At 41.6% G+C, this 27,027-nt stretch overlaps 1 protein-coding gene across 3 annotated transcripts in view; it reads right to left on the reverse strand.

The window, feature by feature from the left end:
• Window positions 1–1,171: 1,171 nt before the first annotated feature.
• Window positions 1,172–27,027, reverse strand: part of WT1 (WT1 transcription factor) — a 50,241-nt gene continuing 24,385 nt past the window's right edge. For 2 of the 3 annotated variants that reach the window (XM_075927803.2, XM_014576439.4), the window contains 5 exons: window positions 23,311–23,413; window positions 21,997–22,147; window positions 9,455–9,544; window positions 7,910–8,002; window positions 1,172–2,337 (listed from right to left, as the gene is read on the reverse strand). In XM_075927803.2, coding sequence (XP_075783918.2) covers window positions 2,216–2,337; window positions 7,910–8,002; window positions 9,455–9,544; window positions 21,997–22,147; window positions 23,311–23,413 — 559 coding nt within the window. In that variant the 3' untranslated portion in view covers window positions 1,172–2,215. The remainder of the gene's footprint in view (window positions 2,338–7,909; window positions 8,003–9,454; window positions 9,545–21,996; window positions 22,148–23,310; window positions 23,414–27,027) is intronic. The other variant, XM_075927804.2, reaches the window with a different exon arrangement.

Below are 27,027 nucleotides of genomic sequence, written 5' to 3' on the forward strand. Positions count from 1 at the left end.
AAATCAGAGAACATTCTTTCTAAAGCTGAGTGTTGCCAGAGGACAAGGCGGAGTTGTTTTATTTGTTTAAATACTGCATAGTTTTGCACACACCATTCATTGCAAATACTTGATGTTTGCCACAATTGTTATGGGTTTCTCCCAGAGATGTGGTCTTGTGGCAGCAAAAGATATAAACTGACTGATATAAATGAGTCACAGTACCTCAAAAGTAATTGACAATGATGCAATATCTATGTGAAAAAGAGAACCTGAAGAATTAAGTTTTCTTGATGCTGCTGCTGCTAAAAACTTAACCCATCATAGCTGGAGTACCATGGTATTTGCATGAGAGAGAGAGAAAAAATCCCTTGGAAAAAAAAGATGCATTAACTTTTTTTTTAAGGGAATAGGATAAAAGTATTTTGCAAGGTCAAAATCTGAGCCTGATGGCACCAAATCAGATTGTCATCCTGCATGATTATTATTTTGTAAATAAAAACCAAGTAACCATTATTCTTATCCTCGTTTTCACACTTCATGTTCTGGGAAAGACTGAGTGTTTTTTCAAGCTGCCCAACTGATTTAGTGCACCACATTTGTAATTTAAGTCTTACTTGGTATCTAGCCTATGACCTCCTAAGCTAAAAAGGTATCCGTGCTAACTACTACATTTGGCTTTATAGGAGACCATTTTTCTTTGTTTCAAAGATTTTTTCTTTTTTTGCTAAGCTGTGGTGTTTTCATTCATTGTGTTCGTCTAACCCACTAAAAGATAAACAATTGTAAGAAAAAAAAATTGAAGTAACTGTTTTATAACATGATATGAAACCTGATACGGTTTTCTGTTGCCAGTACAATTCCCCAGTGAGACGGATAAATTGTGGTCAAGACCTGGACAGGTTAACTAGTGGTCATCAATGCTGGTGGTACCTTTCCATACAAAAAATGGTAAGTATTGGACATGTCATGTGAAATCTAATACCAGCCATGAAAGAAGACAGCTGTTGGACTCTCGTATTTTTCTCTTTGAAGGGGCTTTAATTGAAAGCTTGGTGAAAAATGCAGGTTACATTCTTAGTGTTATCAATAATTTGTAACAGCAACAAGATCAGAACAGTGATGCATCTAATATTTATACACTTTCTAATTTTAGTTGTCTAAGAGCAATACATTATTTTATATATATATATATATATATATATACACACACACACACACACACACACACACACACACCATTTCAAGCAATTAATAGGAAATAATAAACCCTCTTCCCCAAACCCTGAAACAATATATTTCCTCACACTAATGTCTCTTTTCACATATACTTGACAAAGAGTCTCTTTAAGTTACTTATCTTAAGAGTAATCTGTTAATGGAGATCCTGGACCAGCCCCGTTTCAGTTCAGTTTTAAGTTTATACAACTTGCTAACCACATAACCAGTGTGGTTTACACTGTAAACAAATCCCAAATGTCTACAATGACTGGAATCTGTTGGGGGTAAAAAGGAGATCTGTACATCTGAGGATGAAATAAACTTAAACCAGTCCAAAAAAAGATTGAAACAGAGATAATACAATTTCTGGGGATCCATGCTGTAACGTTAAAAGCAAGTTAACTTAAATGAAAGATTCTAATTTTTTTGCACAAAATTCATCTAGTGTTAGCTGCTCTAGAAACTTTTTTTTTAAGTTGACTTGTGAAATTCACATCAGAGCTTACATTTTAAAAAATTGCCCTTACGGAGTACAAATACAAAGTTTACCAAAAATGTCTTGAGTATTTTTTTGAGTGTACGATTGTAATAGAATTTGGAAACCTGCACATATGCAGTAAGCACAAAGCTTTACCTTAGCAGAAGTACACACATAGTTTGACTATCAAGGTACAATAAATATGCACCTGTAAATGTTCAAGTAGAAATAATAATTGAAAGATTTTTAGAGCAAAAGAACATCAAAAGTAACTACAGCTCATAGCAATATTTTAATTGTAAGAATCTCCATAATTTCATAACAATGTCACAAAAACCCCACTTAACATTATTGAATGGGAATTTTCTTTAAAGTCCAATGGATGTCAAAACTGAACAAAATCCTACGGTTTAGTTAACCTGTCTCAACTGGGTAGAGTAGACAGATGTAGCATTCCTAAAGAGGTGGTCAAGGATGATTGAAAAGTTTGCAGCAGTTCATAATATCCCATTTTGTTTATTCATTTGTTTGAGTTGTCTAAAGGGCCAACTGAAGTTTAGTCATGTTCCTCTGGTGCATGTTGTGATGGCGGACTAGTTCATCGGATCTGGCAAATTTTTTTTGACAGCTGGGCCATCTACAGCTGAATGGCTTTTCACCTGTTAAAGAAAACACCCAATTATTTAATTGGCATAAAGATGGACTGAAACATTTACCATTTATTTTGGTTTTTTAGAACTCCTTTCAAAAAGGAAACTAACTATGGGTCCTTCTCTATAAAGGCACTGAATGCCCCTCATTCCCGTTCACTTCAGTGCTCAGTACTTTGCAAGCCTAGGCCCTAACTGACAGAATTTCTTACTCAACTCAAGTTTTAAAGAAGCCCTTTTAAGATTAATCTGAAGTTTTGTAACAGCACATTCCTGAAGGAAGTATTTAGGTCTGGCATGCCAATAGTTATTCTTTAAAGCTTAATCCAATGTCCATGGAAGTCAGTCATTTCCAATGATTTCAATAGGCTCTATTAAGACAGCAATGTTCAGTGAAAACCTATGGAGATGGTTAAGAAGAAGTCTATGGAGCTTAGCTGCAGGTTTGGTGAGCTGGTACAAAAAGTTCCTCACTGCTCTCCAAGTCAAGCAGACCTCACATGTCCCACTGAGAAGAAAAAATGGGAAATTATTGGAGGCCCACCATGTTCCATGTTTTCCTAGCACTCCCCTAGCAGATAAATAACCAAAAACCCACACACACACCCCAAACACCTTTTCTGCACTTTTATCAATTCTTCAGCTTACCACAGCATGCAAATGCAGTAGCAGGTCATATTTCTGACAGCGCAGGAATGCTGGAGGAATATCCTCAGCAGCTCCGAGCAGGGCACAGGTTAGAACAGAATCAGAAATTTTATTCTTCTTCTGGAGTTGTATCATTAGTCATATCAACCTGGATTTTTTATTTCTTTGTCTGTCTTTCTAAGTATGTACAGGTCTGTTTCCGGAGCCTGAATTCATCTGTGTTGGCTAGAGGTCAGCATTCTGCAGTTCAATACACTCTGGGGTTGGCATAAACTTCCCTAAATCATCCCTTCCCCCACCCTCTTCTGGGACTCACATTTGTGTGTAGATCATTCTGTTGATCATTTCAAAACTTCCGAATTTAAACAGAAGAGAAGTTTGGATTCTGGAGTAGTTTGTTTGTATAGATTTTTTGCAAAATGTCAAGCAGTGAAATAGATAGATAAATGGGTTTTGAAATCTGATTACTTTGTTTAACAGAAATACTGATCACAGAAAGATGTTGGATGGTTTAGAGCAGAGTTGAACTTATCAGAATTACTAATAAAATCATAGACTTATGTAAATGAGCATCAATCACTCCATCAGTTCTCAGCAGCACTGCCCAAATCATGCTCATTGATGTGAATTCAACATTATGGGCTAGATTGGGGTGGGCAATAATTTTTGATGGGGGCCCCCTCCAAGAATTTGGAAAATGGTCAAGGGCCGCACTCTTCCATGATATTAATGGAGGAGGTGAGGGGTCTGGGATGGAGGCTGGGTGCAGAAGGGAGCTTGGTGTAAGGGAGGGAGTTTGGGTGAAGGAGGCACTTGTGACCTAGGGCACTTGTCTGGGATGCAGGAGGTTGGACTGTGACCTAGATCAGGGAACTGGGGTACAGGGATTTGGGTTGTGCGCTCGGGCAGGAGTGGACTGTGATCTGCGACAGGGGATTGGAGTGCTGGATCTGGGAGGGGATATGGGTACAGGAAGGGGGCAGAGGATTTGGGTATGTGGAGCAGGGGACAGAGGCTTGGGGAAGAGAGGGGCTGGGGTGCCTGAGGCAGGCTTTGACCATGAGATTTACCAGCCAGTAGCCATTCCTGAATCAGCCTCCTTTCTTGCCCTGCCTTCACCCAGGCTGCAGACATGTGCTGCTGTTATTGAAACAGGCAGATCCCATTAGCTAGTTTCTGGCCAGAAACCAGCCAGTCTGATTGTGCTGGGAGGAGCAGCTCCTAAACTTTTCCTCCCTTATGGACTCACAGTTTTTAAAGAAAAACAGCCCCACAGCTGCATTCCTGAGTGGCATGCATGTGGGGCAAGGCAAGTGGAGAGCCTGTCTGGGGCTCTCTGCAGCGTCCGTGGGCTGGATCCGGTGGCTTGGCTAGAATGCAGCTTTGCCAAATCCCTGTAGATTGCAGCTGGGCTAGAATCCCTGTAGATTTGTCTCTGAGCATGTAATTGTGCTGCCTCAGAGACAAATCTGCTTCTCCTCTTGCTACAGTGAGTGCAGATTACTTCCCTTTCCATGCTAGTCAGCTGCACGATCCTGCACACTGGGGAGACAGTCAAAGCTCTGCACACTCCTGCCTATAAGCCTGCTTGGAAAATGAAGTAGCAGCTAGGTGTGGAAAAATAGGCAGCAAGGTGACACTTCCTGATTCCCCTCTGCAGATATTAGAGGCCGTGTCTTCACTGTTGAAACGGTTGTGTTTTTTAGACTCAGGCAGCTAAATCAATTTAGTTACCTTATTATACAGTCCCTGGCGAGACAAGGCACTACCTTGATGTAGATAGGGAATGCCAACTCCAAGTGGGGTACAATAGTACTGACCTCAGCTAGGTCCATGAAGGAAAAAATAAAAACTACCAATGTCTTAGCTGCGTTGATGTAGATCCCCAGGGAGACATTGTGAGTCATCTATCTTGTTATAAACCAGGGGGCTGCTGACCCACAGAGAAATCAGTTGGGGCCGCATACAAGTGAGAAGTGCAAAAAACTCCACCTCACTGATGTGGCCCTGACCAAAAAGCAGAAAGACACTCCCCCCACTCCCCTTGCAAACCAGAACCTAGAGGGGGACCCAGGCTAGATTGTGTGCTCTTGCCCCTCAGGGGTTGGGGGGACTGGACCACAAGCATGGGCTCCCCAATGCTGGGGGGAGCTCCAAGCCTTGAGGGCCAGATCCAGGTAAGCTGGGGGCTGCATCCAGCCCCCAAACCTTAGGTTCCCCACCTCTGTTGTAAACACACATCTTTTTTTGGCAATGAAGATAGGTCCAGCTCACAATGTGGCTATAAGGCGCTAGTCTTTGCTTGAGTTATGTGACTCCTCTCATACAGGGACAAAACAGAACTTGTGGCCTTGTCTTCATTAGGGGAAAAAGCGTTTTCTGAACTAACATTAGGAAAATTTCTAGGAAAACTACAAACTGCCTATTTTCACTATGTTAACAGGCTGAGGTAAAACCTACACTCGCCTTTAACTCAGTCCACCAATTTGTGTGAAAACTACATACTGCCTTGTCTTCATTAGGAATATATCTCACATTAAGACATGTTAACTATGAACACACCTTTTTGCCTAATACAGATGCATCCAATTGCTGGCCCAGCTCCCCCTGTGGGCATAAACCAGGGGTTAATGGCACTAAGATGTTTAATAATATGGAACTCTTGTTTGTTGGCAAGATATGCTGATTTTCACATAAGTCAGTAGATCAAATTGTTTGGCTGAGAATGGTGCTAATGGTACAACAGAAAATTCACAAAATTCTAAAAATGACTGTCCTCAAACATAAGGTTCTAATTAAAATACTATGCAAAGGGTCTTTTAAATTTCATCTTTACGTTTCCTTAAAAGTTCCTTAAATATTTTGGCAAGTATTTACTTCTGCTTTTGTGCATGTGCCTGTTTAGTGTTAGTGAAAGGTACTGTCTTTATACTCAGGAGAGCTTTAACAGTGATGCCAGCTCCCCAACGCCACCTTACATTAGGCCTCAGCCCTGACCTGGAAGAGCCATGAGTAGAGATTAGAGCAAGGGTCGGCAACCTAAGGCATGTGTGCCACTTATGGCATATGAGCTGATATTCAGTGGCACATGGGTGGGAGCTCAGCCCCACCCCGCCTCCCCAACGCAGCCGCTGTAGAGTGCTCCTTCTTCCCTGCAGCAGGATAGGCTGCAGTGGGAGGAGGCAGCGTTGGGGCTGAGGCTCTTCAGTGGCGCCTCAGCCGGGACCGGAGGTGCCACTGCTATGCCCACGCGGTCTGGGGCCAGCCTCGGAGTCTGGAGGAGCCGCTGCCATGGCCACACAGTCCAGGGCCGGCCCCAGACCACAGTGGCAGCAGGGCCTTGGAGTGGCACCAGATTGTGTCAACAGCAGCAGCAGGGCCTCCGGGGCCAGGCCCGGACCATGTGGGCCCCAGCAGCAGGGCCACCCTCTGGGGCTGCCAGGACTGCATGTCTGCGGCCCTTGCTGCAAGAGGGCATGAAGCCTGGTAAGGTCCCCACTCATGCCCCAAACCCCCTCCAATCCCCTCACTCCTCTTTCCTGCCCAAGACCCGGCACTCCCAGGTTGCTCTAACACCTCCCTTGTTCCTGCACCCTCTCTCCTGGTTGCACATTGCACCCTCCCTTGCTCCTGCTCCCTCCACCTGGCCAGTCATCCTACTCCCAGCCTGCTTCTGCACCTTACCTCCCACCCAGACCTCACAACTTGTCCCCCCCTTCTGCACCCACTTCCCTCCCAGATCCTGTACCCCATACCTACGCTACTTGCTGGCAGCTCTGTCTTGCACACTGCACCCCTCATTTTTGTCCCTACCCCAGAGCCTAAGGAGGTCCATAAAATCCACTAACTCCAGAACCCCAGAAAAGAAAATCTGGTTTATGGTAATCCCTGAACCTCAGTTCCCACCCTTCCCTTCACCCCATGAAGCTGGGGGACCAGAGGAGTGAGGTGTCTCAGTTGGGGCCACATCAGTGTCAGTTGGGGGTTTTTGGAGGAGTTTTTTTTACCTCTCACTTGTGCGGTCCCCAACTGATTTTTCTGTGGGTCAGTGACCCCTGACCAAAAAAGGTTTCCCACCCCTGCCATAAATAAAGAAAATATTGAAACCTCTTGTATTGGACGTAACATTTTACTTTATTTAAAATGAAGTTTAATAAACTAACATGAGAAAGTTAAAACACTTCATCTGTTTTATAATTTAAATTAAACTGCAGCTGGTTCAGAAAATAAGGTCACCATACCCAGCCTGCCCTTGCCTCCCCTCTTCCCTTCTTCCCCCCGGCACACAGATCCATGAATAAATTAAATCTCGGTATGCCACTTCTAAAAGGTTGCCGACCCCTACATTAAACAGTAAGATCTGCATCTTAATTTATTTATTAATGAAACTGCTGTAAGTTAAACTATTATTGACTTTTAAAAGTATCTCTGGCACTCAGATCTGTACTTAGAGGCGAATAAGTCAAATCCTGGCACTCCCCCTCTGAAAGTTGCAGACCTCTGGGTTAGAGGATCCTCTAATTCCTTGGCCCTTCTGCTGAGGCTGGCACTAACTGGCCTCTTTGTAGGCAATGATGGTGATGATCGTTTATGCACAGTGGATGCCGGTAGGCTGAGATCACTACAGCCATTTCACAAAAGCTGACAAAATACATTATTCCAAGCTGATATATCCTAAAAGCACAAAGTAACAAGGAGTAACATTTTCAAAAGCACCCAAATAACACAGGTGCCTAAGTCTTAATTTGAAAACTGATTTGGGCATCTAGGAGCCAAGACTCACTGATAATCTCTGGGAGTCAGGCTCCTAAAACACTTCAGCACTTTGGAAAATGTTAGCCAAGTTTCAAAGACACTCTCACAGTAAATCACAGTAAAATTAATTTAGCTTAAATAAATAATGAAATATAAATGTGAAGAAAAGTTTACGCACTTGTTTTACCTGTATGAGTCCTGGTATGAGTCTTCAGATGATCGGATCTGGAGAACTTTCTCTGACAGGTTTTACACTGGAAGGGTTTCACACCTAAACAGATAAAACAAGTCTATTCCCATATTCAAACACCTTGTGGGAAGGGTCAGGGAGATCAGTTATTTCTGAATTTTCAAAATACTGGAATTTTTTTTAATCGTTCCTGTAACTACTCCTCCCCAGCTACCCGCCTACATACTACATATCTCAAAGATCATTAATCAGACCGCTGCATAACTTAGCCTTTCGTAACACTATCTTTCTCCTAAAAACCAGTTAACACTCTCAGGTACAAAGTGTCCCCAGCTGCAGCCAGTGTAAACAAGCAGTAATCACAGGATACAAAATCTGAAAACCATGATCAAGAAAAGCTCTGTGAAGCTTATTCAATGTGTGGTTCCTGTGTTTTGGTGCGCCTGACATTCAACTTTAAGCTTTGTGTATTTGAATTTAATTTGGTAAAACCAGACTGAAATAAGAAAGCCAGCTGACAAGTTTTATAACACAATATATACTGTACATGGATTCTTAAGGATTTGTTCAACCCAGAAGACCTACCATGTGATTATCAAAAATATATATATTAGGAAAGAAAATAAGTGAAGCCTCATAAGTCTCAAAAATGCTCACTTTATGCCCCCAAAAGAACCACTGAGCATGCAAATTAAAGGTCTGCAAGACCCAAAGAAATTTTACATGAAACTCTTAGTTTTCATGTTTTAACCCAGAGATCTCCATAATTTCAGGTTTCATTATGGAAAGTCTCACACACAGCTGAAGTCCATCATAATTCTCCCACTACCTCTCAAGGGCCAAACTGTCTTCCTTAGGAAGAAACTGAACAAACTGACTTTGCATAAGGAACCTTGTAATATTACTCAATCCGGAGTCAGGCCATAGAGCCGCATGTTGTTGCTATTTTCTCCACCCTGTAGCCAAGGTGTACTATGTGTTTCCTGCACAGAGATTTTGGCCAGTATAGCCACATGCCTAAAGGAAGTGGGATTTAAGCACATGCATAAGTTCTTTGCAGGCTTGGGATCTGGATGAATGGCAGTGCTCTGTAAAAAAGTAGGGGGTGTAGTGTACACTCTCTCATTTGCTCTTCCTTTCTGTACAGAAAATGCATGATCGTTCCATTGCCTTTCAAGCCTCTCACATGGGTGAGTGCAGGTTTTTCCATTGCATATCAATGCACCCATGTATGAGTGTGTTAATTATTTTTAAATTATGGTAGTAGATGTTTTTATTTTGTTTAATAATTCCTTGTTCTAAAGATACTTTTTCCCACCCCTTTCATATCACTCCAGAGAGCAGAATGTTTTATTTTGGAGAGTTTTGATACAAGTTTACAGAATCCAAAAGCTCTATTATTGAGGCATACACTTGTGAGACTGAAATGCGAACAGAAAATCCCTGGAGTCCAACTAATGCTGAATCTTCTCAGAAATAGAAACTCGCCCACTAAGAAGAACATTAGAGAGGAGAGAACTATATTCGACAAACCTGTGTGTCGTCTTTGGTGTCGTTTGAGTTGGTCTGAACGAGAGAACCTTCGCTCACAGTCCTTAAAGTCACATTGGTACGGTTTCTCACCTTAAGAGGGCAAAGGTTTCATTAGAAAGGTATTGCTGAATTCAGAAGCACATCAGCTTCATGTTTTATAACTCTCTCCATATGTAAGATGTCCTGTACTAAAAGGCTAGGGCTTCTCACATATTTCAAGACACTTTGGAGTTGATGCACCAGATTCTCAGCTGATTTAAACTGAGATAGCTTACAGGCAAAGGAGCTCTGCTGGTATACTCCAGCTGTGGATCTAGCACAATTCATTTACCTTAATTATATCTGATCTTGAATCAGTTTATGCTAAAATGGGGTAAAGAAATTGATTAAAGTTACAAAAACTGAGCTCAAAGATGCATGAACAGTTACTCCAATATTTGCCATTATTCTAATATTTAACAATAAAAACAGCAATTTGTCTTTTTTCCCCCTGAAAACCATATTTCAACCCCTTCTACAATTTTCACAAGGAAATAATTTACACAGATGAAAGATTTAAAAAGTGGATTTGAAGATTAAAAAAAAAAAGTCAACCCAAACCATTATAACTGGTAATTTTTTTATCTGGGATAACTGTGGGAAAATATTAGCAACATTCAATCCTATAATAAAGCATGTTTCTCTTCCAAAATCCCAATTTCCTCACTTCCCTCAAGGACGATGAAAAGTAGTATTTCATACGCAAACACCTCCCTCACCCAAGTCTATGAAATCTTTGAGAACCTCATATGAAAATTATGAAAACGTTGCCTTTCTTTTTTGTACATGTCTACTCTGAACCCAAGAACTCAGACTGCCTGGGACAGAAGTGATATGCTAGCTTTAAAATTAAAACCACCACCACTGCCTCACATTCATACAGCACCTTTCCTTACACAGAGTTTTACAAAGCATTCATACACACATAATGAAAATGCAGCCATTTCAGGAGAGGAGAGGAAACAAATTGGTATACTGTGTACAGGCTGGACCTCGCTGGCCCGGTACCCTCGGGACCTGACTGGTCCCAAACGAGGGGATTTGCTGGACCAGAGACGGTCCCTCCCCTCGTGGCCGTGCTGCCACCGGGCTATGGCTCCAACCTGCCCCTGCTGCTGCCTCAGACCCCCGGGGCTCTCCATGGCCCCCGTGCTGCACAGGGGCAGAGCTCTGCAGCACCTGGCTCCATGGCTGGGGCTGGAATTCTGCAGATGGGGCATAGGGACAGAGCCAGAGCTTCACGGCCCAGGCCAGAGCACCCTGACTGCTGCTGGGGCTGGTGCTGGAGTTCCCCAGCCACTAGAGTGAGAACAAGGTCAAAGCTCCAAGGACAGGGCCAGATCTCCCTGGCTGCTGGGGGGATCGGAGCTCCCTGGCCAGGGCTGGAGATCCACGGCCAGGCCAGACTAGAGCTCCCCAGCTAATGGGGCCAAGGAGCTTTGCTGGTGCCAGAACTCCCTGCCGTGCCATCCTCCCACCACACACACACTCTCTGGGCTCCCAGCTGAGTCGCTGGTGCCCCTTATGGCTCCTGCCCCTGCCACCAGACCTCCCTCTTCCTGGGCTCTGTGGTCCAGGAACATCCATGGTCCATGCCGGACCATGGATATTGCCAGACCAAGGAGTCCCAGTAAAGGGAGGTACAACCTATAGTAGTACGGTGAGTTAAAATGTTGAACCTCAGAAGGACTAACCTAAGCTTACTGACACAGAATTTGTAAAGCCTGATTCTCATTTACTCTAAGGTCTCTTTACACCACTCTGGCATGCTAGAAGGGCACAAAAAAAATTATACATTATGCCCATTATAAGGCTTTACGGTACCAAAATTGAGCCCTTTAATCATAGGCATGCGCACAGGGTGTGCCGGGTGTGCCCAGGCACACCCTAATGTCTCGGGCCGGCTAGATGGGGATTTTTAATGGGGCACCATAGCCCCTCATTTTCAATTCCCCGCAACCAACTACGAGGCACTGTGGGGCAGACACAGCACATGCGCGGCGTCCTCAAAAGCCACGCAACAGGTGAGAGGGGAGACACCCGGGCATGGTGTGATGTCACGTCTGGGATTTTAAAACCGCGCTGCCCAGCTCCAGAGGCAGCTGGGGCCCGACTACACACGCCAGCCCGAGCCATTTTTGCAGCCCAGGCCCCCACCCCTCCCCAGCAGCACCCCCACAAGGCCCAGCAGCATTGCGTGGCGCCCCTGAGGCGCCCTGGGCTATGCCCTGGCCGGCCTGTAGTTTGGGCCGACTGACTCCAGCCCTGCAAGCTGGAAGGCAAAAGCCGAACATAAGGGAAGGGAAGGGAGGAGAGGGATGGGAAGGAAGGAAAAATAAGGGAGGGGAGGGATGGGGAAGGAAGGAAAAATAAGAGGAAGGAGTGGGAGAGAGAGGGGGCAGGTCAGGAGTAGAAAGGGGAAGGCACCAAGGGACAGGGTAGAGGAGACACAAATGCCAGGGGGCCAAGTGGAGACAATGAGGAAAAGGGCAGGAGGGGAGGTGTCAGTGGGAGGGGGACAGGGTGATGCTGGGAAGGGAGAGGGTAAAGGCATTGGAAGTTAGAGGGGGGAGAGGGAGGTTCTGGGAGAAGGCTTGAAAGAAGGGGTGGGCATGAGGAAGGCAGGGATGGAGCAAGTCATGTGTGAGGGCATAGGGGCATGAGGGGAGTGGGGACAGAGGGTGGTGAGGGGGTGGGCATCAGGGAAAAAGAGGGGAAAGGGGGCACGGACAGTGAGGGAAGGGGGAGGCACCAGGAGGGTGCAGTGGTAAGGGAAGGTGCAGATGTCAGGGGATTCTGGGGGTGAAGCAGAAGGGCAGAGACCTGCAGGGGAGATACCAGCACCAGAGGAGAGAGGCAGGGCAGGTGTGTAGAGGGAGGTGTTAGAAGAGGGGATGAGGAGGGGTAGTTCACATGATCAGAGTGGGGCTACTGGAGGAGTGGGCACAGGGGGGAGAGAAGGGCTGGTGGAGGGGGGCAGGTCTCAAGAAGGCTGAGGGCAGTGAGAAGGGCAGGAGTCAGGACAGCAGAGGAGGGTGAGGGGTTGGGGAGCAGCAGGCACCAGGGGAGCTGATGGAGCAAGGGGAGGAGACATGGCAGCAGAGGGAAAAGGTAGAGGTTTGAGATATGTATTAATAACTTGGGTGCCACAGTGGCACATCCAAACAAGTCCCATGAACTCAGTACTGGTGCACAACACAAAATTCATTCTGTTCATGGGAGGAAACTCTTAGAGGGAATACTTCCCCCAGCCTCTACACCCCCGAGTTAATGTCACACACTTTGGGTTAATGCAATTGCAGGATAGTTGCATGAGGGGGGTTTGGTGGGGGTCAAATTAATCCCTATTGTTAGGAGGATGGTGGGAAAAGTACGGGGCAGGGGGTGTCACATGACATCTTTTACTTCTGGTGATGTGTCCATCTTGCCCTGAGAATGTTACTTCCAGAGGTGTGGCCAATGGGGCTCAGGGGTGTGGCCAATGGGGGTCAAAGTGCATTTTAAAAAAGTTATTTGGGTGCACACCCTAATGAAATGTGCTGCGCACGCCTATGCCTTTAATTTATATGCAGAGCAGAAAGAACACTGGTTTTACACACAGTAAACTGCATGGAACATGTACACCTCACCCTTCCAAACCAGGAAAAAATAAAGATCCAAAATGAAGGAGTTAAAGAAAAAAGCAGTTTGAAGAGGGATGAATGTTTAAAAATGTATGAAATTTGCAAACATCTAAATGTCAAGATTCTGTCTTTGTGACAATTTATAATACTGACTAGAGAAATAGGTTTCTGTTAGCATTCAAATCCAGAATGAGTGCTGCACATTCTGAGGTGCAGAGGCTCAGATATTGTGTTCATGTTGTGTGTGATCTACAAAAAAGTGACCTGAACCCTTTTTTCTATTTTATTGCAACTACAGTATTAGGGAAATTAGAAACTGTCCATTATTTAAGGGGCATAGCAATTTCTAACTTGAAAATACTTCTTAGTAGCTTATGCTTACTCATTTGAAAAATAGCAATGTTACATGGCACCCCTCTCATTTTTGTTTTATGAAAATTATGATTTTGGCTTAAAACAAAAATGTGACATGTTGGGATGAATCATTCAGATCTCAGCAGCACTTCTGCAAACGTTGAGTAACTGTTTAGGTGAATGGAGATTTATAGTGGTGTAGCCAAGATCAAAATTTTCACTAGTCTTAAATAGCTGTATAAAATCATTATAACTTCCTGGGGCAGGTACTCAAAGAAGTTTATGGTCTCTTAAACCCAGGCATAAGCTAGTCTATATCTGTTCACTTGAATTTGTTTATGTAAATTATTACATTTGCTGCAAATGTTTAAAATGATCCCTTACACTTTTACCACAGGAACCTCCACAGAAATGCTGGCTTGTAGGAAACCACTTACTTTCATGAGATTCAGTCATTTGACAGATTTAAGAGACTGGCTGTCAGTGGAACTGAATTCAGTGACAGGATGATTGTCTCTTAAGTGCAATATAAATGCAGAAGATGTTTAATTAGACATTTGAATAGGATACTCTAACAGGCTTGAAGGCACCTACTTTAAAAGCAAAAGGAGCTTTATTTTTGTTTTATAAAATGATCTACTCACCTGAGGACTCTGGTGCCTTTTTCAGACTATAAACAACCTTCTTCTGGAGGCAAACTTGCTCACTTGCATTCAGATTCAGAAGCCCCCGCTCTTGGGCTTCAGTGTGGGCCTAATTACATGCCCACCAAAGTCAACAGACACACACACTGACTTCAGTAAGAATCATAACAAGTGCCCAGAAAACAGGACTGAGCTTTTGACACCAACCGTGCAGCAGATTCTCTAAACTGCTTAGCAAAAAGTTTGTGGTGCCTTCTTTCCCAGGGCTCAATGGAAACATCCCCATATAGCGATACCACCTCCAACTTTGAGGGACACTCAGACAATATATGGGGATCTTTACCTGTAGTATAATAACAAAAACAGAACAGAAAGAAGCTGAAAGGCAAACTGCACCTTCCCTTTGCCCTCAGCTTTCTTTGCTTGGTGTTTCGCTTTCATTTACATTTCACTATTAACAAAAGAATGTAAAGGCTAACCATAATGCAAGATAAACCATTAAACATTTGAGGGGATGGAAGGATGGTTCAATATGGAATCTTTTTTTTTTTATTAAAAACTCAAATTGCACTTTAACTTTAGGTTTAAAATGCTGCGGCAGACATAAAACTAATCTGAGCTGACCTGGTTCTGGGTTGTTGCTGTTTTAACTGGAATCTGAAATATATGTCAGTGTACTTATCCAAAATGGGCCAAGTTACACAAGTTGCACATGGAAGGCAATTTCTCTGAAGCCAATGCAGTTATTCCAGATTTACCCAAATATAAATGAGAGCAAAATTTGATCTTATTTTCCTACAAGTGCATAATATTAGCCATAACATTTTCATTTCAAGTGTACTTTTTGTGGAGGAGTTCTGGAATGGGGAGGTGGGCTAGTGCTAAGACAAACCATTGAGTAGTTTAAATTTTGCTTTCTGCTCAGAGACAGCAAGTTTTACACAGAAATAATCTGAGGTTCGTCTGTACCCTAATTATTCCTGGGGTGGTGCAATATCTGTAGTTAAAAGCCCTTTCTCCTTTCTTAATATAGTAATAGAGGTTGTGCTTCCCTAAACTGGGACTCCCTGGTCCGGCAGATCACAGATGCTCCTGGACCAGAGAGCCCTGGGGCAGAGGAACTGGCTCCATAGCAGGGAGGGGTTTAATTAAATGGGTTTTATACGGATTCTGTTAAATTGGTGCAAATCCCATATGTGGATGCAGTTCATACAATATCAGTGTAAAGGAATTTTACCATTATAAATTGTTTCAGTATATTTGTGGCCATTTTTTTGTTTTGTTTTGCAGGTAAGGCTTAAAGATAGAGATTGTGTATTTTCTTTGCACAAAAAAAACAGATCAGATTGGGGTGGGAGGTGGATTTGTGACTATTGATGATAAAAGAAAAACCTTCTGTGCTGCACATTAACCCATGAGAATGAAATCTTACAAGGTATGCCTTCAAGGGATATTAACAGAGGAAAGGGCACTGGCCTGGGACTAAGATGGGGATTAAATTCCCCACTGAACTACAGATCTCATGTGTGATCCTAGACAAGTCACTTAATCTACTCTCAGTTCCCCATCCGTGCAATAGGGATAATACTTCCAAGATCCCTGAAAGGCAGAGAAGATAAAATCCATTAATGAGTATAAGGTGCCTAGATACTGTGGTGAGGAAGGTCATGTAGGGTACGTGTACACTGCACAGCTATTTCAGGATACTAGAGGTATCCCGAAATAGCTACCCTGTGTCTGAACAAGCCATCCATTACAGTAAAACTCCAATAGTCTGGCATCCAATAGCCCGGCACTCCTGATAGTCCGGCATCAAAATGGCAAGAGCCTAGTGAGTGAGCTTCAGCAAAAAATGAGTCACAAGGTAACAGCAGCAGCAGCTGAACTGAGCAAAAAGGGTAAAAAAGGCTTAAAAACACTAAAATATTACAGTATACTGTATATAGTATGTACAATAAAAAGGGTTAAAAACACTTTATATACAGTATATAATGTATACAATATATATATATATATGAACAGTTTATAGTACCTCCTGATAGTCCGGCATATCAGATAATCCGGCACGACCTAGGTCCCATAGGTTCCGGATTATTGGAAGTCTACTGTATTTTGAAATATTTTTCAAAATAATGGGTGTGCTATTTAACCATCCCAGTAAACCTCATTGCACGAGGGATAAGGGATGACTCGAAATAGCGCGTTATTTCAAAATAACTGTGTAACTGCTGTGTAAATGCACCAAATTTCAAAATAAGCTGTTTTGAAATAGATTCAAAATACAATATGCAATTTGTGCTACACAAATTGCGTATCTTATTTCAAGTTTAGGGTGCTGTGTAGACACACCCATAAATAACTAGATAAAGAAAGGAGACACAGAAGGAAGTTGAAGAAGACACTCCATACAGAACGGGTTTTGGTCGCTGTATATAATCAAGATAGTCACTGTGAACCTGTACTTATCTATTACTATAAAAATTAAGTTGTAGCAAACCCATGGCTATATACTTTCACACACAAACTTGGACTGTCAGTACCAAAAGCTGTATATCCTAACACGTGAATTAAAATGGATTAACTCCATTAATTACAGGCTCTCAGCCTACTAAAGCTAGACAGAATCATCACCACACACACTTCCTCTGTATTAGTACAAAACTCTTAAAAAACAAAATAAACGTTTTGACAATTATTGCTTTCTCTCGTTTTAAACAAATGAAAGGTAGTTTTTAGATACAGATGGTCCAAAAAGTTATTTGCTGTATCAGATGGTCAGTACATTCATAGTTTTATTAGGAATAGGAATATCATCAGACAAAATCTGAAAAGAATGGTGATGTTTCTGCCATAGATCGAGTTCATAATGATATGAATGTTTGGGTGCATAGGTGCATATTGTATTATACACATACAAACAATTTTTATATCTGTATAATCAGTTTTCATAAACCAATCCTTGAAATCTACTCACCACATTATTTGGAATATTGTTTACTATTTATATTATTTTGCATTTCTTTAGGAGCCCATTAGTGGATAAGCAATCTTCAAAGGTACAAAATGTGCATGTATTTTTTTAAAACTTGTTGAAATATTAGTAAAAACTGATTAGAGATTCCAATTTTGTGTTTCAGAGCTCTGCTCGATTTCACAACATAGCAGTTGGTAACATTATCTGGGAAGAAAAAAGGGCATAAGTAGAGGAACTAATGATTCAGTCATCTATAAATATCTAGGAGGTGATAGGAAGAAAAACATCAAGGGCCAAACTTATTTTGTAACAATACTAACAGCTAGTTTCAGTTTACATATGAATATTTCATCCTGTTTCAAATCAAATGTCCATTATTGCAAAACCTACTCTACAGGTTGGACTTCCCTGGTCTGGCACCCTCAAAACTTGATCGGTCCTGAATGAGGGAATTTGACAGACCAGGAGAAGTTTCCTGCCACCGGCCTTCCACCAGCTCAACTTCTGGCCTTGGCTGACCCCCACCCTATCCCAGGCTCCCGGCAGTGTCACTGGACCCCCACTTCCCGGCCATGGGGGCAGTTCCTCTACCCTAGGCCTTTCTAGTCCGGGAACATCTGTGATCTTCCGGACCAGAGATTCATGGTTTAGGGAGGCACAACCTGTATTACTATATTAAGAAAGGTAGAAGGGCTTTTAATTACATGGCTGCATCTAGACTGGCATGATTTTGCAGAAATACTTTTAACGGAAAAGTTTTTCTGTTAAAAGTATTTCTGCAAAAGAGCATCTAGATTGGCACAGATGCTTTTGCGCAAAAAGTGATTTTATCTGTGCCCAGTATAGACACGCTTTTGCACAAAAAAACTCTGATGGCCGTTTTAGCCATCGGGCTTTCTTGAGCAAAAAATTAAGGTGCCTGTCTACACTGGCCCTCTTGCGCAAGTATTCTTGCACAAGAGGGCTTATCCCTGAGCGGGAGCATCAAAGTATTTGTGCAAGAAGCACTGAATTCTTACATTAGAACGTCAGTGCTCTTGTGCAAATTCAAGCAGCCAGTGTAGACAGCTGGCAAGTTTTTGCGCAAAAGCATTTGCTTTTGCACAAAATCTTGCCAGTCTAGATGCGCCCCATATGTGTATTCAGATGTCACATTACCCCAGGAATGTGGCTGTATCAGTTCTTACTTTTGCCAGTATATAATTCAATTGTATACTGGCAAAAGTAAGAACTGATACAGCCAAATGTAACCTCTGGCCCCTGGAAGCTCTTCAGCTTTCCTGTAGATATCCAGAGTACCGTCTACACAAAGGTGTATGTGTTTGTGGAAGAAGAGGAGGAATGCCCCGCTTTTTGTGAGTGCAGAATATCTTGCTAGACAGTCTTCTGCCTTGTCTTTCTAATTTGTCTGACTCCACACAATCCAATTGGCATATTTAGCATGGACTCCTATGTTTACAATGCTCAGGTGTTGCTTAGCTGCTCACATTAAGAAACAGTTTAAAAGGACTGTGGCTTTACTTTATCAGGTGGACCCTAGCTGGCAGCTCCATTACATTCAGACTAGCCTGATGAACGTCCCTTATAGATTTCTCTAAGATAATGCCTTGCACCTAATAAAAGCAAGTGGGGTGTGGAATGAAAGGAGTGGTAAACAAGCTGTCACTCAGTAAGCACTGCCACCAAGAAGAGAGCCCCTTCACAGCAATGATTTAGAAAGGGTAACGCCTCCATAAAAGAAAGACTGGCTCCCAAAGCTTTCCATATAATAGTTGCTCAGTCCTCACACTGGGAAACAGAGAAAAGACTTAAAGATACAAGAGAGAGCAGAAATGGGATCCTTCCACAAAGTTCCCATCTAAATATCAGATATCACTGAGTAAGGAGGTATTCACATCTGAGGGGTGGACCTGCCCTTTTATGATACGAAGAGAAGTTTGCAAAATGCACAAGCATATTTAAGTTTGAATTTAAAATATCTCAAGTTCAGAAATGTATCAGGGTCACATATGAAAGAGAGAAAGATTATTCTAGACAGAGGAAAAACCTCTCCGGATTTGTGAAGCATGGAAGGCAGTGAACTGCTTCATGAGCATAAAAGGGTATCACAAGGAGGAGGGAGACAAATTGTTCTCCTTGGCTCTGAGGATAGGACAAGAAGCAATGGGCTTAAACTGCAGCAAGGGAGGGTTAGGTTGGACATTAAGAAAAATGTCCTAACTGTCAGGGTGGTTAGATACTGGAATAATTTGCCTAGGGAGGTTGTGGAATCTCCATCTCTGGAGGTATTTAAGAGCAGGTTAGACAGACACCTGTCAGGGGTAGTCTAGAGGGTACTAGGTCCTGCAGTGAAGGCAGAGGACCAGACTTGATGACCTCTCAAGGTCCCTTCCAGTTCTAGTGTTCTATGATTCTATGATTCTAGTGTTCTATATATCTCCTCCCCTTGTCACCTCTATGACTGAGAGGAGTATGCGTATTTTGCCCTTCAAAGGCAGTCAGATAACTGCCTCTGGGGAGGATTGCCAGCTACATTTCTAGCATCAACAGCTTCCTGGAGCTTCTTTAACTCTAAAGGTTATAGATCAGGTAATAAATAGTGGGTGGTATAATGCAGGAGATCTCTTGCAGTTAAAGAAAAAAGATTCAGAAGTAACCTGAGGCATCCAGAAATAATATGGAGTAAATCAAGCATCAATATGTAATAAAGAGCTGAATAATAAACAATGTTAAGATTATGTAAAATCAAGATTTTGAGTAAACAAGTTTAGCGGTGAAGAAAATAGAAGTGATGATAAGAACAACTCAAAACCGTTTAGATATTTTCAAGAAAAATAGTGGCATAAGGAGCTATGAAGCTAAATTTTAACTGCAGTCTAAGGTATTGTGAACTTGTCTGAACAACACTGAAGATGTTCAGTTGAATATTCTGTGTGTTGTGCAGTCCTGTGCATTATGAAATTAAAAATACATCACACTGGCTGTCCCTAACATCTTTGCAATTGCTTTGTGCAATTAACATTACCACAGTCTTCAAAGTATCCCAAGAAGGATCTGGACTTCTAACACTCCAGTCATCTGAAGAAGTGGGTTGTGCCCATGAAAGCTCATGATACCATATACATGTGTTGTTAGTCTTTAAGATGCTGCTAGTCTATTTGTTGTTGGTTTTTTTTTTAAGTTTTTCCTGTTACAGACGAACTCGGTGACCCCTCTGAATATTATTTCAGAATGACATCAGTTATTCAGAAATAACACTGCTGTGGAGTCTTTCTGAATGGTTCAGGAGAAGGCTGGACATTGAAGAGCACGTGTTTTGGGGAAAATCAGGACTGGGAGGGGGATTTTGGGGTCATCTTACCAGGTATAATCAAGGATGAGACCACAGTGTGTGGTAGGAGTGTAACAGGCAAACTGCTGGAATTAGAATTGCTGCCTCAGAACTGCTTAATACACAGCCACTTGGTGTATGTGTACGTGCTGGCTGGGAGCATCAAGACAAAAGTGTCTCAAAATGTTCTGACAACGTCACAGGCAATGATACAAAGCCTTAGGGAGTGTCTAGACTACAGGGTTTTTTCAAAAAAAGGAGCCTTTTTTCAAAAAAACTTAGCCTGCGTCTAGACTGCAGCCGCGCTCTTTCGAAAGTAAATTGAAAGAATGCAGCAGTTTTTTCAATCGCGGTAAACCTCATTTTACGAGGAACATCTTTTTTCGAAAGTACTCTTTCAAAAAAATGGTGCTATTGAATGCAAACTGTGCTTTTTCAAAAGAGAGCATCTAGACTCTCTTTCGAAAAAACGGCTTGCTTTTTCGAAAAATCTGCTTGTAGTTTAGATGCTCTCTTTTGAAAGAGGCTTGTAGTCTAGACATAGCCTTACTGGCATGGACTGTACTTCAAGAAGATGTAGCAATTGGAAATGAGATGGATAACCACTCATGTTCCTGCATACCACCATTTGGGGAACCTTTGCCCTGGTACTACAGTAACACTGGTAAGATAGAATATGCAAGTTACATAATTAAACACTGATGTCTGTAACTTTTACCCACTGATTTGCAGAAATAGTCCAGATCACTTTAATCTAAACCACATGCAATATGAAACCAGGATAAAAAGGTGAAAATTAGTATATCTGAATATATATTATACATTTCCTCTGAGTTATAAATCAGTGAATGGATTCAGTTTACACTTTCTTCAGCATGCTGTTGGTCACTACTTCAGACCAAAATTTTGTTGTTTAGATACTCAAATTGACTTCATTTGGAATTGTGTATAAAAGAAATATGGTATCCAGCTCTCACCGTACAGAATACTGGCTTCAGCTCTATATAATACATGCAGTGGAGTCATAGTAAGGACTGAGATTTCTTTGGGCCTTGTCAGCCTCTGTGCACCACAAAACAAAACTGAAGGAGTAGACACTGACACACATGAAGGGACATTTTTCATGTGTCTTGTTAGCCAATCAGATAATAGTTAGAGATACTCCTGGCACTTGCTGACTATTCTATAATAGTAAACTTTGCAATTCCCCTCACAGAGTGTCCTCTGCATGCCTTCATTTGGGTGAAGACATTGCCCTTCTCAGAGAAGAGTTAGTGTTCCAGCCCCCATTTGGGCCCTATGATATCCCACAGTACTGGTGAGAAAGACAAACTGTGTCTGCCCCCAAGGCACCACTCATTTTTCTCCCTTCTGCAAATCCAGAGAGAATCTTCCCTCTAAGAGGTGCTGCCTAGATGCTAGTAGGCCATCCTCTACACACACACACACCATCATCATTATCATTCAAGTCCCTTCTACTAAGGGAGCAGTGGGTTGCATCTTCTGCCTAATTATGACCTTAAAAGCATCTCCTTTTATCTGACATCTTGCTTAGACAGGTCAATGCAGCCACTTACCAGTGTGCTTTCTGCTGTGCATCTGTAAATGGGACAACTTAAAGTATCGTTTGTTACAGCCGGGGTATGCACACATGAAGGGACGTTTTTCATTCGTCTCACTTGCTGATCGGACAATAGTTGGAGCTACTCCTGGCACTCGCCGAACATCCTACAAAGGCAGAAACACCAGTGAACACAGCTAATGCAAGTGCATAGAGACATGAGGCTGCTCCCATTGTAATCAATAGAAACACTCAAACACACTTTATCATGAGTAGGATACTCTAATGTAGGAAAATGATCATTTTTGTATTCTGTTAAAGTATAACAATGTTCCTTCACCTTTTCCATGTACAGCATTACAGTTATATGAAAGTAAGTTATATATCCCAAATTCCCTCTAATATTTATATCTAAGATTAAATGGACCAAGTTCTGAACTAATTTCCAATAACATAAATGTAGAGTAACCCCCATTAGCATCAATGTGCTAATTTCAGAGTTAGACCAGCTAACGGAGATTAGAACCTGACCCAGAGAAACTTTTTTAATTTCTAGCTTGTAAAATTAAGTTAAGTTAAGTTAAGTTAAGATCCAAAATGTCAATGAAATGTCTTACTACAACAGAAAAAAATTATTCTTATATGCTGCTGTGTGTTGACACCTTGTCTATACAATGGCACTGCCAGAGTGCTCCAACCAAGAGGGTAATAATTAAGTGTTAACTGCTCAGTTATGCCAAGGCATTTCAAATGTAACATACAGTATGGGACCCATCAGTATTAATGTTATAACCACTTATAAATGGGTGAGATTCAACCCTCCTGGATTTTATGGCACTTTCAGATATTCAACTGGCAGTTTAGCCATTATGATGTGATCGCTTAGTGTGCTTCTGTCTTCAGGGAATGATGTTCAAATTGTTACAATTTTATGAATGCACACATTCAAATCTTCAGGACACCTCATTGTTGCTCAGTCTACTATAATTACAGTAAAACTTATGGGATTAAAATTACTAAATACTCAAACTTTCAAGTGATATGAGAGGGCTCCATTTTTTGGCTGTTCTAAAGTTAGTGAAAAACGTAGCTCCAAAGATATGTCATAGAAGGAAAAATATATGATTTTTCATACTACAGCTTTTGCAGAAGTGATCTTATCTTTTTCTTCAGTGAAATCAGAAGCAACTTATTTCAGAAGTGTCTTAATGACCCAGGAACCGTATAGTTACCAACAGAATTATAAATACCAATAAAATAATCAGTAAGTACTATAACTGGAAAATTAGTAATTCTGCTTCCTCTATGTAGAATGTCCAGATATACTTACTTGTATTCCTCTAAAGACTCCATGGGTGTGTATTCTATATTGGGCCCCACAGCTATATAACATAGGCCCAGTATGGTTGTCATTCTCATATCCCGTTGCATGGCTGCAGATAAAGAGGGGAACAATGCATAGGGTTAAATATTTTTAGCACATAGCTCCAAGCAAGAGGCTTTGTTTTTAATATGATTATATATTTTTAGGTTTTGATTTGGTAGTCAGGTGATCCATTCTCATATGAAAATTACTGTAAAAAGGATTCCTCTTTCACTACATGGGTCAGATCATGATTATCACATTTCCTGCACAATGCATTGACTCAATAACATTAGTTGCATCTATTATTGCGCAATAAATACCATCCAGGAAAAAAGGAGTATTGTCATGGTTTAAAGTGTGATGCATGACCACAAAGATGTCAAGTTTATGTTCCTGTTTTTTTTTCCTTATGTGCATATGTGCAAGTTATTTATCAGCTAAATGCCGTGCTGGCTATTGCTAATATCTTTGGAATGAGCAAAATGCCTCAAGTTTCACATTAAGTACAGTGGATTTTGTCAGCACCTCATGACTCAGATATTACCAGATAATACTGAGAAAGTGATGACATTTATAAGAATAGCAGTCGTGTACTCATACATACAGATTACAAATCAGTGTTCTAACCATCTAACCCACATATCAGATTACAAGATGCACTGTAGTTTAACTCTTTGTAAAAATCAACATATGCTAACCACAAAGGGGATGATCCTCAGTTGGTGTAAATTATCAAGATTTTCCAGGCAGCAGCAAGGCAACATTTAATATAAATATTTTTTCACAACTCTTTCCCTACGTAAGGTGTAATTCAGTAAAATGTTTTGTTGTGCAGAAAGGTAGAAACACTGATGGATCTTTCCACTTGACCATCTCACAGTTATTAAAATGATGCATGTACACTGCAATTTTTAGTTCTGAATGAATAGTCATTTGTGTTAATAAATTAAGAGCAGCAGGTGTTTAAATTTCAGTATCCTGAACATTCAAAATCTCCAGGAGTGGAGTCCAGAGAGACACAATGAGGAACAGCACAGATAAATAAAAAATTGTAATCCTGAGGCAAGCCTAGAATAATTGTCACCACAATTACAGTCTATTGAAAAGGAAAGAAGGTCCCTTTGAAAGAAAGCAGTCTATATAAAGGTCCAGCCTTTCAAATTATTTACAAGAACAAACAATGGAATTGTGGGACATAAAAATCTAAAAGTATCATGAATTTGACCAAAAGGGGAGAGGTTTTTTTAGTACGTTATACGTGTAAAATGTATTGCATTCTTCTTTAGTAGTTGGTCCATGCAGACATTAGCAATCTACTTCTGCCACCTAACAGAAGGGGTATATTTACACAGCAGGGCTAAACTCAAAATAAACTACGCAATAAACTATAGCTTATTTCAAATGTGGGCATGTCTACACAGCACTCATTTTGAAATAGAGCACTCTTCCTCCGACTTCCCTTACTCCTCATACAATGAGGGTTACAGGAGTCAGAGTTAGAAGCCCATTATTTTGAATTTATTTCAATATAACAGACTTGATGTGTAGACATGCAATACGTTATTTCGGAATATAGCCACTCTCCAAGTTACAAACAAGTTACAGACCAACACTTGGTCCATAACTCAAAGTGTTCGTAACTTGGATTCCATAGTTACATGGAGACCGCGCTTACGCTGTTCGTAAGCGCGGATCGCTGTTCGTAACTTGGATCTGCATTTACAACTGCTTTGGTCATAAGTGTGGATGGTAGCAAGTTGATGTGGTGGTAACTCGGGGAGTTGCTGTAACGTCCGTTATTCTGAAATAACACTGCTATGTAGATATAATCAAGAATTCCTTTGGCTCACATGGACAAATCTAAGGGGTTCAAACACTGCTGATAGCACCCTCTTCTAATTGCACTAAACCCAAAGGAAAGCTTCCAGTACCCATGCAAAACCTCTTTCTTTGACTTTCTTTTTCTGGAGGCTTCTCGCCACAAAATTCCTAATTGGGTATTCCATTAACAGCCTTTTTTAGCCAACTGTTCAGGTTAGTGTTGTGCAACAATTACCTCCCTAGAAACCACAACTAGCTTTCTTGAAAGGAAGCCAGATTTTTACTTTAATTTTTTTTTTCCCAGGGCCAAATCTGCAAAGCTCAGGCATGACATCCTTGGCTGTGCAGGTCAGGTCAAAAGTGACACAGCAAGTGTTTCACTGCTCCACAAATTCTACCACGGGTGTGATTTTTCCTAGCTCTGAAAGGTTAGATTTTTTTCAAGAATACCAGCCCTGCTGGAAGCAAAGGGTTGAAAACTAGACCTCAGAAGAAAGTAGAAGTTTATTGTTTTTTTAAATTTCACAATGAAACAGGCTAAAAGAATAATTATATTCCATCTGTAGCACTGTGTATAAGTGTGGTGGGTAATTTTAGTAGCAGCTAGGGACAGTAAATGAATTCTGCCTTCACAATAAACATGGCATATAGCATTATCCCACAAACAAGATTCTGCTGGTTCTATTTCTACAAGTGTAACAGGCACAACTTACTAATTAGTAAGGATGGATGATCTGACCCTAGATGATTGTAATAATCTAACTTTGGGGGCACTTTCTGGAAGTCTATGGAACTATTGGTACAGTAGTAATAGATGGTCACAAATTGAGCCCATAGCTGCTGCGTTGAATCGAAATCTGACTCTGCATGGATAGGGACTGTCGTACAGCTTGTTGAAACTGATTGATTTCCCACGTCTGTCCTTCTCACTAGCTTCCTTTTGTTACAAGCAAACATAAGGCACACCAAGCTATGTTCTGCACTGTGAAAATTTTAATACACCCATAATATACATAGCATACACACTAGAATGTGGACGATTCCGTGGAAGAACTATTGTCTGGCAGCCCTCTACAGCTTCTCAGGCTTTCCAAAAACTACAGAATCATGACTTCTGGTTTCATTTCAAAAAGGAGATGGCAATTATAGGAAAGTCCAAGCTCCATGAGCAATATAAGTCAATAGTGAGCTCAATCATGCAGTACACTAAAATAATTACAAATACACATCTTTTGGCTGGAGATTTTTTTTTAAGTGAGAAATTCTTTGACTTTAAGCTCTTTGGAGCAGGGACTATATTTACCCGGATGAGCAGGCAATGCCTAGTACATTGTGACCTCTAAAGACAAGTAAAAATATTAATTCAGAATAAATAAATCATGTGTTCTACTTATTTACCAAGGGATCACCTGTCCCTTAATAGACAGACGGTTTAAAACAAATGAAAGGTATTTCTTCACACAATGTTCAGTCAACCTGTGGAACTCTTTGCCAGAGGATGCTGTGACAACCAGGACTTAAATAGGGCTCAAAAAAGAACAAAATAAATTCATGGAGAATAGGTCCATCAGTGCTTATTAGCCAGAATGGGAAGAAATGGTGTCCCAACCCTCGGTTTGTCAGAGGCTGGAAATGGGTGACAGGAGAGGGATCACTTGACAATTGCCAGTTCTGTTCATTCCCCCAGGACACCAGTGGAATTGGTCACTGTTGGAAGACAGGATACTGGGCTAGATGGACTTTTGGTCTGACACAGAATGGCTGGTCTTATGTTATGTTCCTACATTTCTGTAATCTATATTATTTTGCATCTGAGCTAAATGAAAAAATAGGATTAGGATTTAAAATAAAGCAGCTGTG

This window comes from Pelodiscus sinensis, chromosome 5 (genome assembly GCF_052426305.1).
Source record: "Pelodiscus sinensis isolate ZL-2025 chromosome 5, ASM5242630v1, whole genome shotgun sequence".
NCBI classification, from domain to species: Eukaryota; Metazoa; Chordata; order Testudines; family Trionychidae; genus Pelodiscus; species Pelodiscus sinensis.